This window comes from Oncorhynchus masou, chromosome 12, assembly GCF_036934945.1.
Source record: "Oncorhynchus masou masou isolate Uvic2021 chromosome 12, UVic_Omas_1.1, whole genome shotgun sequence".
Taxonomy (NCBI): Eukaryota; Metazoa; Chordata; class Actinopteri; order Salmoniformes; family Salmonidae; genus Oncorhynchus; species Oncorhynchus masou.
In genome coordinates, this window is record NC_088223.1 from 87,776,194 (window position 1) to 87,795,835 (window position 19,642).

At 47.0% G+C, this 19,642-nt stretch overlaps 1 protein-coding gene across 1 annotated transcript in view; it reads right to left on the reverse strand.

Moving 5' to 3' along the window:
* Positions 1 to 18,955: 18,955 nt before the first annotated feature.
* Positions 18,956 to 19,642, reverse strand: part of LOC135549417 (transcription factor COE1-A-like) — a 48,731-nt gene continuing 48,044 nt past the window's right edge. The window contains exon 7 of the mRNA XM_064979387.1: positions 18,956 to 19,045. Coding sequence (XP_064835459.1) covers positions 18,956 to 19,045 — 90 coding nt within the window. The remainder of the gene's footprint in view (positions 19,046 to 19,642) is intronic.

A 19,642-nucleotide genomic window follows, 5' to 3' on the forward strand; every position in this document is an offset into this window, starting at 1 on the left:
AGTTTGGAAGGAGAGTTTACAATCTGACCAGACACCTAGGTATTTGTAGTTGTCCACGTATTCTAAGTAAGAGCCGTCCAGAGTAGTGATGCTGGACGGCGGGCAGGTGCGTGCAGCGATCGGTTGAAGAGCATGCATTTAGTTTTACTTGCATTTAAGAGCAGTTGGAGGCCACGGAAGGAGAGCTGTATGGCATTGAGTATCATCTGGAGGTTAGTTAACACAATGTCCAATGAGGGGCCAGAAGTATACAGAATGGTGTAGTCTGCATAAAGGTGGATCAGAGAATCACCAGCAGCAAGAGCGACATCATTGGTGTATACAGGGAAGAGAGTCGGCCCGAGAATTGAACCCTGTGGCACCCCCATAGAGACTGCCAGAGGTCCTCCGATTTGACACACTGAAGAATATCGGAGAAGTAGTTGGTGAACCAAGCGAGGCAATCATTCGAGAAACCAAGGCTGCTGAGTCTGCCAATGAGGATGCGGTAATTGACAGAGTCGAAAGCCTTGGCCAGGTCGATGAAGACGGCTGCACAGTAATGTCTCTTAGCAAATTTCTGTTTGAAAAAGCTAGACTTAGCTTTCCTAACTGCCTGTGTATATTTGTTCCTAACTTCCCTGAAAAGTTGCATATCACGGGGGCTATTCGATGCTAATGCAGAACGCCACAGGATGTTTTTGTGCTGGTCAAGGGCAGTCAGGTATGGAGTGAAGCAAGGGCTATATCTGTTCCTGGTTCTACATTTTTTGAACGGAGCTTATTGAAGATGGTGAGGAAGGCACTTTTAAAGAATAACCAGGCATCCTCTACAGTGTAGGGAAGAGGTCAATGTCATTCCAGGATACCCCAGTGTCACACCCTGACCATAGTTTGCTTTGTATGTTTCTATGTTTTGTTTGGTCAGGGTGTGATCTGAGTGGGCATTCTATGTTGGATGTCTAGTTTGTCTGTTTCTGTGTTTGGCCTGATATGGTTCTCAATCAGAGGCAGGTGTTCGTCGTTGTCTCTGATTGGGAACCGTATTTAGGTAGCCTGTTTTGTCATTGTGGGTAGTGGGTGATTGTCTATGTTAGTTTCTTGTGTCACCACAATTCTCATTATAGCTTCACGGTTGTTTGTTTTCAGTGTTCCGTGCTTTCTTTAATTAAAAAATCATCATGAACACATACCACGCTGCATCTTGAGTTTTTCTCCTACAACTGTAGCTACCAATTGGATACCATGAAATTGGGGAGAAAACGGAGGTAAATGAAATAAAAAATGCGTTCTCCTACAGGAACAGGCGAAGAAGAAACCTTTTCTCTAAGAGTCTGTATTAAAGGCCCAGTGCAGTCAAAAACATGATTTCACATGTTTTATATATACTTCCACACTATGAGGTTGGAATAATATTTTTTTTACTCGGCAACGCTCTAACCACTAGGCTACCCTGCCGCCCCTACTGGGAAGTGTAAGAGCTGTTTGAAAAGACGGCCTGAAATGTCAGCCTGTTTTGGTGGGATGGAGTTTTGGCCTGCCTGGTAACATCACCAGGCAGTAAATGGGTTAATAGACCAATAAGAAAGAGAGTTCCAAACCTCACAGCTCGTTTCCAGTTTCCCCCTCATCACTCAGACCACTCCCAGACAGTCCTAGCTAAATTATTGCTTGAGAAATTGCTCTTTGCTAAGAAGCTATTTTTGTTTCTTGGTACTTTTTGGTACTTAATTGTTACCCAGAAATGATTTGATATTGAGATGAAAACGGCTCTGATCCTGCTGAGCAGTAAGGGATAATCCTGGCCATCTCTCCCTAATCTGGGAGCATCATGTCAGGCTCGCCTGGCTGTAACACACACAGAGCACCATGCCAGGCTCGCCAGGCCTGGCTGTAACACACACAGAGCACCATGCCAGGCTCGCCAGGCCAGGCTGTAACACACACAGAGCACCATGCTGGCGCTAAAAACCTCCCTCCCTGGCTTGGTGATAACAAACATGGGGCCACCAGGGAGTTGCCATGGGAACAGGACCCCCCCCCCCCTATTCACCAGATCGATCTCCCTCCCCTTGCAGCCAGGAGAAGTTTCCACCAATCACTAACTCTGAATGTCGCATACTTTACACGCCAATCAAAATGAACCATGGAGGTTAAAATGTAGCCGGAGATGATGGCGCTGTGGCATATTGTAGGCAGTAGTTTGAGGTCAGAGCTACCCACCACCCCTGGGCTAGGACTGACCAGGACTGACCCTGCAGGCCAGAGGGGACACCCAGAGAGACTTGCAGGGGCCGAGGGTGGGAGCGTGAAGTCAAGAGGTACAGTATCTTACCTCTGACCTGCCAGTCCCTGTCTGTCTAACATTCCTCCCTCAGACCAACCCCTGATATTCCAGCCTACACAGCCTCGGAGGGAGGGAGGGTGGGAGGGAGAGAGGGAGAGAGGGAGAGAGGGAGGGAGGGAGGGAGGGACAGACTGTAAAGCACTGTCCACATTATAATTTTATAACTGTGTTAAAACCTATTAAGGATCCTACCCTTTTTGATTGGCTTGGAGCTGATCCATGTGAGTGTAGGTTTAGTACCTGATATACCACGGCTGTCAGCCAATCAGCATTCAGGGCTCGAACCACCCAGTTTATAATACCCTGATAACCAGTGTGACCTTCTGTCTAATAATCGTCCCATGAACGACTCAATCCCTCCTCCAATCATTCACTCATAATGGACTAACTATATCACCCAAACATTGTTTTATCTATGGATGTAATGTAGTAGGGATATTATTGGGGTTAAAAATGAACAACTAAGGTATATCCTCAATAGTACGCAAGATGCATCGCTTTTAGACCTACTGTAGGATAGGTTCCCTCGATTACATTTCAAAGTAAAGGTTTACTCGCTCTCTTTTTAGATGGAACAGATAACAAGCACATTAACAAACAGTCCACATCCTCCCGGCAGCTCCAGATACAGCCCAGTCTGTTAATCCAGGCAGGCAGAGGGGAGAGAAACAGGAGAAGAGAAACATGCTGCTGCGATCTCCACGAAGGTTTCTGCAGACTATGTACAACTGTGTCCTAGTCTACAGAAGCAAGACCAGTCATGCAGACAGGATAGAGGGGAAGAGGGTAATATATGAGAGGAGAGCGGAGGGGGGAGAAGAAGACAGGAAAGAGAGAGGGGAGGGGGATAGTGGAAGCAATGGAAGAGAGGGGAGGAAAGGGGAGGAGGGGAAAGAGAGAAGGGAGGAGAGGGAAGGAGAGAAAATAATGAGAGGGGAGGAAAGAGAGAGGAGAGAGGAGAGGGGAGAAGGGAGGGGGAAGGAGAGGAAAGTGAGAGGAGAGGGGAGAAGGGAGGGGGAAGGAGAGGAAAGTGAGAGGGGGAGGGGAGGTGGAGGGAAAGAGAGAGGAGAGAAAGGGGAAAAAGAGGGACATGGGAGGGGAGGGGGGGGAGAGGACATGGGAGGGGGAAGAGAGGAGAGAGGAGATGGGAGGGGGGAGGAGAGGAGAGAGGAGATGGGAGGGGGGTAGAGGAGAGAGGAGATGGGAAGGGGGAGAAGAGGAGAGAGGAGATGGGAGGGGGAGGAGAGGAGGGGAGAGGGAGGGAGGGGGGAGGAGAGGAGAGAGGAGATGGGAGGGGGGAGAAGAGGAGAGAGGAGATGGGAGGAGGGAGGAGGGGGAGAGGGGGAGGGGGGGAGAAGAGGGGAAAGAGAGGAGATGGGAGGGGGGAGAAGGAGAGAGGAGATGGGAGGGGGAGAAGAGGGATGGGAAAAGATGAGAGGATCAGAGGAGGGGGAGGAGAGGAAAGAGAGAGGAGATGGGGGGAGTGAGAACAAGAGGGGGATGGGGGAGGGGCTTCAACAGAGGGAGGGAGAAGGGGAAGAGGAATGAGAGAGGAGGGGAATAGATGGGGAGAGGGAGGAATGAGAGGAGAGAGGAGATGGGAGGGGGAGGGAGGAGGGGCCTGAGTCATTACTGGAGAGGAGAGAGAGAGGGATGGGGGAGAAGGAAGACAGAGACAGACAGAGAGGAGAGAGAGTAAAGAGGAGAGACAGAGAGGGAGGGAGGGAGGAGAGGGGAGAGAAGGGGAGAGAGGAAAGGAAAGATCAGAGAGGGAGGGGGAGACAGAAAAGAGAGAGGAGAGGGGAGGGGGAGGGAGGGAAAGAAGAGGGAGGGGGAGAGGAGAGGAGAGAGAGAGGGGAGGAGGGAGGGGGGGAGACAGGAGTGAGGAGAGAGAGGAGAAAGGAGGTGGAAGAGAGAGGGAGAGGGGAGGGGGAGGAGAGGAAAGAGAGAGGGGAGGGGGAGAGGAGAGGAAAGAGGGGGAGGGGGAGGGGGGGAGGAGAGCGAGGGAGAGAGGAGAGGAGAGGAGAGGAGAGGAGGTGGAAGAGAGAGGCAGGGTGATGGGCTATATAGGTCATAAGCCAGGTATTCATTAGTGGAGGGGAGATTGTTACTCCCAGGGAAGTGGACACTGTAACCTTCAGCCTTCCCTCTCTTCTTCTGAGGTGTAGTGTATAACAAGACTATCAATCACAGTTACGCTGGAATTGCAACTACACAGCCGAATGGTCTTTATATTTCATCAAACTTGTATTCCTCACATGCTTCAACACAGGGTTGGTTCTATATAGCTAATGCCTGATAACTACAGCTTCTAGACTGTGATTGCTCCCAAAACAGCGATCGGGGAATAGTATGGAATTAGTGAGGGAGAGAATGGTGGGTTGAAATAGAGAGAGAGAGAGAGAGAGAGAGGAGATAGTAGGCACCAAAGCAATTAAAAACTGGAGACAGAAAGAGACAGAGAGTGACAGAAAGAGACAGAGAGACAGAAAGAGACAGAGAGTGACAGAGAGAAAGGGTGACAAGAAAAGAGACAGAGAGTGACAGAAAGTCATTACTGGAGAGGAGAGCAGCAGCATCAGAGAGTGCCAGAAAGAGACAGAGAGAGACAGAGAGAGACAGATAGACATTAACAGACAGAGACAGAGAGAGAGAGACAGAGATAGACAGAGATTAACGGAGACAGAGAGTGACAGAAAGAGACAGAGTGACAGAAAGAGACAGAGAGTGACAGAAAGAGACAGACAGAAAGAGACAGAGGGTGACAGAGACAGAGAGACAGAAAGAGACAGAAAGAGACAGAGAGTGACAGAAAGAGACAGACAGAAGAAAGAGACAGAGGGTGACAGAAAGAGACAGAGAGTGACAGAAAGAGACAGAGGGTGACAGAAAGAGACAGAAAGAGACAGAGAGTGACAGAAAGAGACAGAAAGTGACAGAAAGGTGACAGAAAGAGACAGAAGTGACAGAAAGAGACAGTGACAGAAAGAGACAGACAGAAAGAGACAGAGTGACAGAAAGAGACAGAGGGTGACAGAAAGAGACAGAAAGAGACACAGGGTGACAGAAAGAGACAGAAAGAGACAGAGACAGAGAGTGACAGACAGAAAGTGACAGAAAGAGACAGAGAGTGACAGAGAGACAGAGACAGAAAGAGACAGAAAGAGACAGAGGGTGACAGAAAGAGACAGAAAGACAGAAACAGAGAGTGACAGAAAGAGACAGAAAGAGACAGAGAGTGACAGAAAGAGACAGAAAGAGAGAGTGACAGAAAGAGACAGAAGAGAAAGAGACAGAAAGAGACAGAAAGAGACAGAGAGTGACAGAAAGAAAGAGACAGAAAGAGACAGAGGGTGACAGAAAGAGAAAGAGACAGAGGGTGACAGAAAGAGAAAGAGACAGAAAGAGACAGAAAGTGACAGAAAGAGACAGAGTGACAGAAAGAGACAGAAATTGACAGAGGGTGACAGAAAGAGACAGAAAGAGACAGAGAGTGACAGAAAGAGACAGAGAGTGACAGAAAGAGACAGAGTGACAGAGGGTGACAGAAAGAGACAGAGGGTGACAGAAAGAGACAGAAAGAGACAGAGGGTGACAGAGGGTGACAGAGAGTGACAGAGGGTGACAGAAAGAGACAGAGAGTGACATATATGCGTGCTTTATCGACTTCCAAAAAGCATTTGATTATATTTGGCATGCAGGACTGTTCTACAAAGTTATTGAAAGTGGTGCAGCGGGTAAAACATATGACATAATTAGATCCATGTATACTGGCAAAACATGCAGCATTAAAATTGTCAAGAAAAGAACAGAATTCTTTAACCAGGGCGTGGCCTTCGCCAGGGTTGCAATCTGAGCCCTGCACAATATTTACATCAACGAATTGGCCACTATTCTAGAAAAATCATCAGCCCCTGGTGTTAGTCTCCACAATTCAGAGGTTAAATACCTACTCTTTGCAGATGACCTATGCCTGCTGTCACCCACAGCACATGGCCTACAGCTGAGCCTGGACCTGCTAGAGCAGTACTGCCAGACCTGGGCCCTGGCAGTAAACCCCAAAAAAACTCAAATATTGATTTTCCAGAGAAGTTCCAGATCTCAGGGAATTAGACCAAAGTTCTCAATTGGTACAAAATAGATAGAGTACTGCACACACTACAATTACTTAGGTTTACAAATAAGCTCAACTGGACACTTTAATGAGGCAGTGAATGAACTGAGAGAGAAAGCACGCTGGGCATTCTCACCATTAAAAAACAAATTCAAATTGAAATACCTATTAAAATTAGGCTAAAACTAATTGAATGTGTCATTGAACCAATTGCACTTTACGGCAGCGAGGTGTGTGATCCACTTGCAAAACAAGATTTCACCAAATGGGACAAACACCCCATTGAAACCCTGCATGCAGAGTTCTGTAAGATTCTCCTACATGTCCAGAGGAAAACTACAAACAATGCATGCAGGGCAGAATTAGACCAATATCCACTAATAATAAAAACTCAAAAAAGAGCAATTCAGTTTTAGAAACATCTAAAATACAGTGACCCCCTCTCATATCATTACCAGCCCTGCAATGCCAAGAGCTGAGCAAAGAAAAGAGTCCCCTCATCCAGCTGGTCCTGGGGCTGAGTTCACACACCTGTTCTACTAACACACTGAAGCCTCAGGACCAGAACATCCAATCAATCAGAATAAACCAAATAACAACACAATTAAAACCAAACTACATTGCTTATTGGGAAACACAAACACAAAGCAAAATGCAGTGTTATCTGGTACCTAAATCAACAGTTCACCATGGCAAACTATTTGACCATGGTTACTGATCAAAACCTTAGAAAAACCTTGACAAAGTGCAGTCTCAGTGAGCACAGCCTTGCCATTGAGAAGGGTAGACACAGGAACACCTGGCTCCCTGTAGAGGAAAGGCTGTGTAACCACTGCACAACAGCAGAACCTGGCTCCCTGTAGAGGAAAGGCTGTGTAACCACTGCACAACAGCAGAACCTGAGACGGAGCTGCATTTCCTGACAAATTGTCAAAACTATAAAACAATTAGAGACTGTAATTTCCCCCAATTTGAAACCCTTATGCAAGGTTTCAAAGACCTCTCTGGTGAGAATTAGGCTACCCGTCCTGTTGGGGGAGGACGTAGAGAGAGAGAGAGACCTCTCTGATGAGGATAGGCTACCCGTCCTGTTGGGGGAGGACGTAGAGAGAGAGAGAGACCTCTCTGATGAGAATAGGCTACCCGTCCTGTTGGGGGAGGACGTAGAGAGAGAGAGAGACCTCTCTGATGAGAATAGGCTGCCCGTCCTGTTGGGGGAGGACGTAGAGAGAGAGAGACCTCTCTGATGAGGATAGGCTGCCCGTCCTGTTGGGGGAGGACGTAGAGAGAGAGAGACCTCTCTGATGAGGATAGGCTGCCCGTCCTGTTGGGGAGGACGAGAGAGAGAGAGACCTCTCTGATGAGGATAGGCTGCCCGTCCTGTTGGGGGAGGACGAGAGAGAGAGATGGGTTGATGAGGATAGGCTGCCCGTCCTGTTGGGGAGGATAGAGACATGTCCTCTGATGAGAGTATACCTTCCTTTGGGGGAGGACGTAGAGACCCATGCAGCTACAGTATAGCTGCTCCCTGAAGCTTAACAGACAGACAGACAGACAGTATAGCTGCTCCCAGAAGACACAGACAGACAGACAGACAGACAGACAGACAGACAGACAGACAGACAGACAGACAGACAGACACCTACAGTACCAGTCAAAAGTGTAGACACACCGACTCATTCAAAGGTTTTTCTTTATTTGTACTTTTCTACATAGTAGATGTCACACCCTGACCATAGAGAGCCCTTGTTTCTCTATGGTGTTGTGGCTCAGGGTGTGACTATGGGGTATTCTAGTTTATAATTTCTGTTGTGTTCTAGTTTATATTTTCTATGTTGGTGTTTTGTATGATTCCCAATTAGAGGCAGCTGGTAATCGTTGTCTCTAATTGGGATCATATTTAAGTAGCTATTTTTCCCACCTGTGTTTATGGGATATTGTCTTGTGTTTGTGCATGTGCACCACGTAGTCACGTTTCGCTGTTCGTTTATTGTTTTTCTGAAGTTTCACTTGGAAATAAAGATGTGGAACTCTATGTACGCTGCGCCTTGGTCCAGTTCATACGACAACCGTGACAGTAGAATAATAGTGAATACATCAAAACTACGACATAACACATATGGAATCATGTAGTAACCAAAAAAGTATTAAACAAATCAAAATGTATTTTATATTCTTCAAAGTAGCCACCCTATGCCTTTATGACAGCTTTGCACACTCCTAGCATTCTCTCAACCACCTTCACCTGGAATGCTTTCCAACAGTTTTGAAGGAGTTCCCACATGTGCTGAGCACTGCCACTTTTGACGAGTACCATATATCCTTCTGACTCCATGATACTCATTTATCTGTGGCCACCACACTGATCTACTAGTAGCCGGAATAAGCACAGGGCTGATTTGAAACTAGAAGATATGAGTAGTGCGTTAGGTTACTGTTGTCACGCCCTGGTCTATGTATTTTGTGTTTTTCTTCATGTATTGGGTCAGGCCAGGGTGTGGCATGGAGTTTTTGTATTGTGGTGTGTTTTGTCTTGGGGTTTTGGTGTGTATGTATTTGGGATTGTAGCTAGTGGGGTCATCTAGCAAAGTCTATGGCTGTCTGAAGTGGTTCTCAATCAGAGGCAGGTGCTTATCGTTGTCTCTGATTGGGAACCATATTTAGGCAGCCATATTCTTTGAGTTTGTCGTGGGTGATTGTCCTTAGTTTCTTGTGTTAGTTGACACCAGTTTAGGCTGTTTCGGTTTTCATTTTCGTTTTATTTGTTTTGTAGTGTTTTTGTATTGATTCGTGTTACGTTTGTTTTATTAAACATGGATCACAATAGACACGCTGCAGTTTGGTCCGACTCTCCTTCACCATATGAAAACCGTGACAACTGTAAAAAAAAAAAGAAAAAAGAGCATCATAAACATCAATAAGTCAAACCATTTTTCCCTCTGGTCTCCTCGCATGACAATGTTAATTTAACCTTATTGATGGACTGAAAGACACTTATTGATCGGGCACAGCAGCTGTTTGGGGAATTCCTGAGAGAGAGAGAGAAAATGAGAGAGAGAGAGAGAGAGAAAAACAGAGATATATAGAAAGAGAGAGAGAGGGAAAAACAGATGTATAGAGAAAGAAAGAGGGAGAGAAAGAGAGAGAGAGAGGGCAGTTGGACAAAGGAGGAGAGAAGAGGGAGAGAGAGAGGAGCGATAAGGAGAGCTGATGTCTAGACACAGTAAATACAGAGGGTTGACAGACTGAACTGAACCCATTCGGAAAGTATTTACACCCCTTGACATTTTTAACATTTTGTTTTACGGCCTCATTCTAAAATGGATTAAATACATGTTTTTTTCTTATCAATCTACACACAATACCCCATAATGACAAAGTGAAAACAGGTTTTTAGAAATTTTAGCAAATGTATTGAAAAAAGTATTTAATTAAATACCTTATTTAGTATTCAGACCCTTTGCTATGAGACTTTAAATTGAGCTCAGGTGCATCCTGTTTCCATTGATCATCCTTGAGATGTTTCTACAACTTGATTGGAAATTATTTGGAAAGGCACACACCTGTCTATATAAGGTCCCACAGTTGACAGTGCCTGTCAGAAAAACACAAGCCATGAGGAATTGTCCATAAAGCTCAGAGAGAAGATTGTGTTGAGGCACAGATCTGGGGAAGGGTACCAAAACATTTCTGCAGCATTGAAGGTTCCAAAGAACACAGGGGCCTCCATCATTCTTAAATGGAAGAAATTTGGAACCACCAAGACCTGGCCGCCCGGCCAAACTGAGCAATCGGGCGAGAAGGGCCTTGGTGGTGGAGGATGCCGGTCTGTCACGTTATGACCATAGTTCTGTTATTTTATTCTTTGTTTTTAGTATGGTCAGGGCGTGAATTGGGGTGGGCAGTCTGTTTGTTTTTCTATGTTGGTTTTTGTGTTCAGCCTGTATGGTTCTCAATCAGAGGCAGCTGTCGTTAGTTGTCTCTGATTGAGAATCATACTTAGGTAGCCTGGGTTTCACTTTTGGTTTGTGGGTGTTTGTTTTCCGTGTGCGTGTTTGTTGCCACACGGTACTGTTTCGTTCGTTTCACGTTTATTGTTTTGTAGTGTTCAGTTTGTCTTTAAATAAACGTGCATTTTAAGGTGAGGCATGGGGAGGGTCTCTACGTGGGGTGTGCCAGCACAGATCGTCTACGGTGTTTTGACAATAAGAGCTTTGCGTGTCCACATAAAGGCCGTAGACAAGGTGAGGGTACAAGCGTCAGTGGGGGAAATTGAGGTCAACGTGCAGGCGGCCATGAGACGCAGGCAAGAGAGGCTGGGTCTAGTCATGCTATAGATGGTGGTGTAGATGAGGCTGGGTCTAGTCATGCCATAGTTGGTGCTGTACATGAGGCTGGGTCTAGTCATGTTATAGATGGTGGTGTAGATGAGGCTGGGTCTAGTCATGCTATAGATGGTGGTGTAGATGAGGCTGGGTCTAGTCATGCTATAGATGGTGGTGTAGATGAGGCTGGGTCTAGTCATGCTATAGATGGTGGATGAGGCTGGGTCTAGATGTAGATGAGGCTGGGTCTAGTCATGCCATAGACGGTGGTGTAGATGAGGCTGGGTCTAGTCATGCTATAGATGGTGGTGTAGATGAGGCTGGGTCTGGTCATGCTATAGATGGTGGTGTAGATGAGGCTGGGTCTAGTCATGCTATAGATGGTGGTGTAGATGAGGCTGGGTCTAGTCATGCCATAGATGGTGGTGTAGATGAGGCTGGGTCTAGTCATGCCATAGATGGTGCTGTAGATGAGGCTGGGTCTAGTCATGCTATAGATGGTGTAGATGAGGTTGGGTCTCGTCATGCTATGCTAGTGGATGAGGAGAGTACAGTGGGGAAGCGGCTACAGGGGTGGAGGAGGGTGTCATGTGTAAGAGCAAAAAGGGAGAGAAGAAAGGCAGTGGGAGGGTGGTCTGGTCCAGGGCACTAAGGAACCTTTGTCCGGTGCTGGGGTGGAGGCCCTGATTAGAGAGAAAAGACAGGTGGTCAGGATGGGAGATGGAGACGAGGAGGAAGGTAAGTCTGAGGAAGAGGACGATGAGGTGGTTTTCTGTTCAGACTCCTCCTTAATGGTTCCAGAGCTGACAGCCAGTCAGGCAGAGGGGTCAAAGTGCACGGTGAGGGAACTGTCAATGTTGCTGAATGAGACTAAAGGGAAAAAGAAGGTTCATCTTGAAGCTTTTTTTTTTTGCGATCTAGGAAAGTTTGTAAGATCAGTACAACACACGATGAAAAATGAGGGGCATGGTGTCCTCTCATCCAAGGAAATGTTTTAGATTGAGGAAGTGGGTCACAACTGTGTGTAAGGGTCTACCTTCACACTAAGTTTAGAGTAATCATTTTTTTCTGGCACTGGAGATTTTCGAGCTTTGCTATTGGTCTATTTCTTTGCTGGCTTTTCTCCCACTTCTCATGGAGACTCTTCAGGTAGGCTCGCTTCATATAAATGGAGACTTCTCATGGACACTCTTCAGGTAGGCTCGCTACATATAAATGGAGACTTCTCATGGAGACTCTTCAGGTAGGTTCGCTTCATATAAATGGAGACTTCTCATGGAGACTCTTCAGGTAGGCTCACTTCATATAAATGGAGACTTCTCATGGAGACTCTTCAGGTAGGCTCGCTTCATATAAATGGAGACTTCTCATGGAGACTCTTCAGGTAGGCTCGCTTCATATAAATGGAGACTTCTCATGGAGACTCTTCAGGTAGGCTCACTTCATATAAATGGCTCCAGAGATGCAGGAAGGAGGAGTGTGTTGGGTGAATATGTAAAACCCCAAAAAGTACAGGTGTTGTTTCTGCAGGAGATGCATAGTGATGTGGTGAATGAAGTCGATTGGGGGATCTGGTGGAAAGGGTCAAGTGTGCTGAGCCATGGAATAAATGTTCTCTCATCCTCAGAGGCTAGGAGAGTATTGGGGGAACTAGAGCGTTGTATTAGTGAGATGGAGATAGAGATGGTGAGGCAAGGCAATGTAGGTCTCCAGGATAATTTAGCTGAACTACATAGGGACCTGGGATATTTCATCCAGGTTAAAGCAAAGGGAACACTTGTAAGAGCTAGGTTATCCATGCTCAAGGAGATGGATGCTCCTTATTCTTTGGTTTGGATATGGCTGTCGGATGGGCAGGTGACCTGTGGTGGGGGAGATGCGGGAGTGGACTGTGGACTTTAATACTGAGTTTGTATAGGGCAGAATTGTGTGATCCTATGTGTGCTCAGATTTTGTTTGCAGAACTCCCTGATGAAATGGACATCCCTCTGTTGTCCCATGAACTGGCAGAGGCCATAACCCAGATATCTCCCGGTGGACTCGATGGATTCCCAGTGGAGTTTATGAAAAAATTCTGGTGAATAATTGGACTGGACTTCCTTTGCGTGTACCATGAGTGCGTTGGGTAGGAGAGTTACCAATGAGCTGACGTGGGGCGGTTCTGACTCTCCTGCCCAAGAAAGGGGACTTGTGTGAACCTAAGAACTGGAGGCCTGTGGCATTGCTCTGTGCGGACTACAAGGTATTTGCCAAGATCCTCTCTAACAGACTGAGGTCTACAATTTTGTTTCTGGTGTCCTTTGACAGCTCTTTGGTATTGGCCATAGTGGAGTTTGGAGTGTGACTGTTTGAGGTTGTGGACAGGTGTCTTTTATACTGATAACAAGTTCAAGCAGGTGCCATTAATACAGGTAACGAGTGGAGGACAGAGGAGCCTATTAAAAAATAAGTTACAGGTCTGTGAGAGCCACAAATCTTGCTTGTTTGTAGGTGACCAAATATTTATTTTCCACCATAATTTGCAAATAAATTCATTAAAAATCTTACAATGTGATTTCCTGGATTTTTTCCTCATTTTGTCTGTCATAGTTGAAGTGTACCTATGGTGAAAATGACAGGCCTCTCATCTTTTTAAGTGGGAGAACTTGCACAATTGGTAGCTGACTAAATACTTTTTTGCCCCACTGTACCTGCTGGAGCGCGTGCTACGGGTGGGTGTTATCGTGACCAGTGAGCTGAGATAAGGTGGAGCTTTACCTAGCATGGAGCCAGTATGTAGCGAGGGCCAGCTGGACAAGAGCATACAGGTCGCAGTGGTGGGTGGAATAAGGGGCTTTGGTGACAAAATGGATGGCACTGTGATGAACTGCATCCAGTTTGCTGAGTAGAATATTGGAAGCTATTTTGTAAATGACATCGCCGAAGTCGAGGATCGGTAGGATGGTCAGTTTGACGAGGGAATGTTTGCCGGCATGAGTGAAGGAGGCTTTGTTGCGAAATAGGAAGCCAATTCTAGATTTAATTTTGGATTGGAGATGTTTAATATGAGTCTGGAAGGAGAGTTTACAGTCTAGCCAGACATCTAGGTATTTGTTGTTGTCCACATATTCTAAGTCAGAACCGTCCAGAGTAGTGATGCTAGTCGGGCCGGCGGGTGCAGGCAGCGAACGCTTGAAAAGCATGCATTTAGTTTTACTGGCATTTAAGAGCAGTTGGAGGCCACTGAAGGAGTGTTGTATGGCATTGAAGCGTGTTTGGAGGTTAGTTAACACAGTGTCCAAAGAAGGGCCAGATGTATACAGAATGGTGTCATCTGCGTAGAGGTGGATCAGGGAATCGCCCGCAGCAAGAGCAACATCGTTGATATATACAGAGAAAAGAGTCGGCCCGAGAATTGAACCCTCTGGTATCCCCATAGACTGTCTGAGGTCCGGGCAACAGGCCCTCTGATTTGACATACTGAACTCTTTCTGAAAAGTAGTTGGTGAACCAGGCGAGGCAGTCATTTGTGAACTTTGAACTGGTCTCTTTAGACAAAGAGAATGCTTTGGAAGAATCTGTTTAATGTGATGTCTGTTTGGGTTTGGGGAAAGGTTTTGGCCTGTGTGAAGATGTGTATGCTGGGGCGTCATGTATGCTCAAGGTGGGAGGGGGGCACAGTAGGCCGGTCTGGGTGAGACATTAGACAAGGATACCTTCTATCGGGGCAGTTATATACACTAGCCATTGAGCAACACTCCTTATGCAGGAGACTGTAGGGAGGGGTCAGGAAGAACTGGGAGGGGCTGTCACTGGCAGTGGTGTCAAGACCGGCCAGGTGGAGGTGGTTCCTGTCCCAAGTGTCATATAGAGGGCGGGTGAGCAGGGTGGCTGCATTCTGACTAAAGGCGGCACAGAGACTGCTGTACCATACTGATGTTGGCTGGAGGGAAACAGCATGCACACTGCTGAGGAGAGCTGGCAGATTAAGGTTGAGCCAGCAGCTATTCATCATGAGGCTGGAGAGGCTGAGTACAGCAGGTCTCTCAGATTTTTACTCTGTGGTGCGGAGGGCCTGGCAGCTGTTAAGGCCCACATGAGAAGGGGGTGTGGAGCCTGGGCAACCCAGACAGCCTTTTGAGATCAGTCCAGCCTGCCTCTCTGCGTGAGAGGTTTGGGGTGGAGTTTACTGTCAGGATGTTTACAATGGGGTGCAGCTATTCCAATAAGGAAAAGGTCAAATGTGTGTGTGGTTGAATTTTGTTTGCTCAGGCAAAGTTGGCAATTTGGCTAACATGGAGGAACAGGGTCAAAGGTGGTGGGATAACAGACCCTTTACTAGAATTTATTTTACGTGATGAGGCGCATACATAATGTTTACTTTCACAGTGATAGCCACTCCGACTGGGAGCCCCCGGTGCCGTGGTGCCCCACTGAAGCGGCTTCAGCCATCCGGGCCCCTGCGGTCTCCGGCTCCACACCGGCCCCTGCCTGGCCATCTAGAGGTGTGAAGACACAAACAAAGAAGCGGAGGAAGGGAAGTGTGGAACCTGCTTTTAGAGGGGCAATGGCACTCTGTGCTGGAGGAGGATGTGGAGACACGTCCTCCAATAATCAGACCAAAAAGGCCACCAGGACCTCAGCTGGACATGGCCTCAAAATACAGCCCCATGCAACTTTTTCAACTGTTTTTCACCCCGTCAGTTGTTGATTCCCTGGTGTCTAATACAAACAAGCACGGGGCTAAGAAGCAAGCAGGAAAGAAAGAGGCATGGAAGACCTTTTCTGCTACAGTACCTTTCGCTGGTGAAGTTAAAAACCCTCAAGGATTACTGGAAAACATCCCAACTCTATCAACTGCCTTTCCCCCCCACTGTCATGTCCTCTACAAGGTTTTTAAATATCTCACGGGCGCTTCACATCAGTGACCCAAAAGTTGATGAGGACAATGACAGTAGGAGAGGCACCGCAAGGTTTGACAGGCTCTGCAAAGTCAAACCTCTCTACCCCAGCATGGTTGAGGCCTGCAAGACCCATTTTCAGCCTGCCCAGAACTTGTCCATAGATGGGAGGATGGTAGCCTCAAAGGCCAGAATTGGCCTCCAACAATACATGCGTCACAAACCAACAAAATGGGGTTACTAGCGGATTGTTTTGGCTGATTCTGTGTGTGCATGCACGTGCAATTTGTTTGTTTGAGGGGAAAGGCAGTTTTGCGACTGGTAAGGGACTCGGTTATGATCCCGTCATGGAGTTATTGGATTTTCAACTGCTGGGGAAGGGCTACAAACCTTTTGTGGACAACTTCTACACAAGCCCTACCCTGTTTACAGAGCTGAGGAAGCTGGAGGTGTGGGCTTGTGGCACCATTTGGACCAACAGAATAGGTTTTCCGAAGACAAAGGTGAACGACATGCCTAAGCGGGGTACCATGCGATGGATCCGTGAAGATGGCCTGCTGTTTGTAAAGTGGATGGACGCCAGAGAGGTGGTGATGTGCTCCACTATCCACAAGTCCTTCAGTGGCGATCACGTCGTCAGGTGTGTGAAGGACGCTACTGGGGCATGGACCACCAAAAATGTCCCCATTCCTGCAGCTATCAAGGACTACAACAAGGGCATGGGAGGTGTAGACCTATCAGACGCACAACAAGGAGGTGTAGACTTATCAGACATACTGATAGGTTACTACAATGTTCTCCATAAGACAAAGAAATGGTACAAGACATTGGTTTTTCATTTCATTGACATTGCTGTGGTGAATTCCTGCATCCTGCAGAAGGAAATGGCGAAGAGCTGTGGACAGCCCTCCATCTCACAGCTAGCCTTCAGGGAGCTGCTCATCCGGGAGCTTGCTGGCTATAGCACTAGGTCCACTGCATCATCTTCTGCCCCCTCTACCTCTGCCCCCTCTACTCCTGCCACCAGGGGTGTTCATATGCCAAAGTTCCTAACTGCAGGCATGAATGTGCCTCAGGGCCAAAAGGGCACAGCATGGATGCGTCGTTGTGTTCTTTGTCACATGAAGTCGCACATCACGTGCACCACTTGTTCGGTTTGCCTCTGCTTTACAGCAGAAAGAGACTGCATGGGGACATGGCACCAGCAGCAAAATATTGTGTAGAGAACTGAGGGTCTTCCAAAGGGTCTACCCCTGTTTTTTTGTATATGTATTTAAAAAATCTATATTTTTATAAAAAAAATTGTATGTTAGCTTTTTGATATGTTGTATATAGTTATATCATTTCACCAATTTGGCCACTTGGGTACATTTGGGCAACTTGTGTGGGACACCTGGGTGACTTCATGCTAAATGTCATGTAGATCACCCATTCCTGAAGTTATCAGCCTGAAACTTTGCACAACTACAGTTGCCCTCTTGTGTTCTCCATCTAAATGATCTCCAGCATCCTATCCGACTGTGTGGCTATTCTAGTACATGTGAAAGATGATACTACAACAATAAAAAACAGAATGTATGCTCTTTCTCTTTTCTTCCACCAGATCTACTGTGTTATATTCTCCTACATTCAATTAACATTTTCACAAACTTCAGAATGTTTCCATTCAAATGATATCAATCATATGCATATCCTTGCTTCTGGGCCTGAGCTACAGGCAGTTAGATTTGAGAAGGGATGCAGCCATAAGAAGTTAATGGGATGGTCTCTGTGTGACTTAGGGTAGAATTTGAGTTCTATAAAATGATAAACAGTGTGGAGCTGTTTCAGGAGATATGGTGTGTCGCGGGGGGCCATCTGTACAGCTGGAGAAGATGGGTTGGATATACAGTTGTAGAAGTGGTGTGGTTGTGACGTGGGGTAAAGGGCAAGGTGATTGTGCAGCACATGTGAAGGGTGTGTACTGGAGACGAAGTCAGGTGCAGGAGAGCAGAGTGTAGTTAACAGGCTCACTTTTTATTCCAGTCCAAATGAAAGTACATAAAACAGAACACAAAAGTCTGGCGGGTAACAATACCCACAACATCAAAACAATTTCGCACAAAGACATGGAGGGGAACAGAGGACTAAATACATTGTGTGATTAGGGAATGAAAACCAGGCGTGTATTGGAAACAAGACAAAACAAATAGACATATGAAAAATGGAGAGGCGATGTCACGGTTGTTGAAAAGGTTGGACCAAGGCGCAGCGTGTGAGTTCCACAATATCCCACAACACAGGTGGGAACAATATTCCACAACCCAGGTGGGAACAATATCCCACAACCCAGGTGGAAACAATATCCCACGACCCAGGTGGAAACAACATCCCACAACCCAGGTGGAAACAACATCCCACAACCCAGGTGGAAACAATATCCCACGACCCAGGTGGAAACAATATCCCACGACCCAGGTGGAAACAACATCCCACGACCCAGGTGGAAACAATATCCCACAACCCAGGTGGAAACCCAGGTGGAAACATCCCACAACCCAGGTGGAAACAATATCCCACAACCCAGGTGGAAACAATGGAGAACAATATTCCACAACGTGGAAACAACATGGTCCCCAGGTGGAAACAACATTAGAGACAACATCCCACAATCAGCTGCCTCCCACGACCCAGGTTGGGAACAGGTGGAAACAATATCCCACAACCCAGGTGGAAACAATATACACCAACATAGAAATAGGAAAACTAGAACACCCCCCCAAGTCACACCCTGACATACAACACCAAGGGCTCTCTATGGTCAGGGTGTGACAGGTGATGGCTAGAAAGACGGTGACGCCGAACGCCGCCCGAACAAGGAGAGGAGCCGACTTCGGCGGAAGTCATGACAGCACAGGGGATATTTGTTTTTTAAAGGGGGGGGGGGTGAGGTTGTATCATTAAAGAAAGACAAAGTTTTAGTGTTTCTCTCTTCTCTCTCTCCTCCCAGCCATGCCAGGGGTAAACTACTGGGCACAGACGTCAGTTCAATGTCATAATTTTTTTTGTTTTAATTTGTTGAGTTGTCAACTGACGTGAATTCAACATGAAATCACAAAAAAATGTCGTCACATTACATTATTGTTGTTGTTGAAATTACATGGGAACAATGTTGATTCAACCTGTTTTTGCCCAGTGGGGACTGTCTAATCCCCCCAGCCAGCCCTCCATTACAGGCTGCCCGCTTAGCTGTGTGTGTCAGGGCTCAGCTTACAGTGAAGAGGAAGAGGCTCCATGGAGGGAGGCAGCAGATCAGCCATCGATTGATCAATCAGTCCCGGTCCTTCTCCCACGTCTGCTGCTCCACAGTGATCAGCCAGGACAGAGCCATGACCTGTTCCCCTGTCACTGTCAGCCCCATCTATGCACAGCAGCACCAGGGGCAGAATGGGGCTTATACACAAACACTTCCTGCATAGATATGAGACTGTAGAAATGAGATGTTGGGAGTACTGTACAGTATGATTTGTCCTCCATTTTGTATCATTATCCAGAGGGAAATGGTTTGGATATGAAAGTACACGGGTCTTATAGACATCTCCACTGAGTCATCGCCACATACTGTAGCTATATGCCAAGAAGGATGGACCCGTGTGTGTCTATTTCTACATAATGTCTGGCTGCAGACTGGCACAGCTCGCTCCTGTTTATTTATTGTCTCTCCTCCTACCCATTGGCAACCAGATTACTTCCTGGGACGCCCAATATCCCCAGGACAGACAGAGACAGCCATATCCCCAGGACAGACAGAGACAGCCATATCCCCAGGACAGACAGAGACAGTCATATCCCCAGGACAGACAGAGACAGCCATATCCCCAGGACCAGAGACAGTCATATCCCCAGGACAGACAGACAGCCATATCCCCAGGACAGACAGAGACAGCCATATCCCCAGGACAGACAGAGACAGCCATATCCCCAGGACAGACAGAGACAGCCATATCCCCAGGACAGA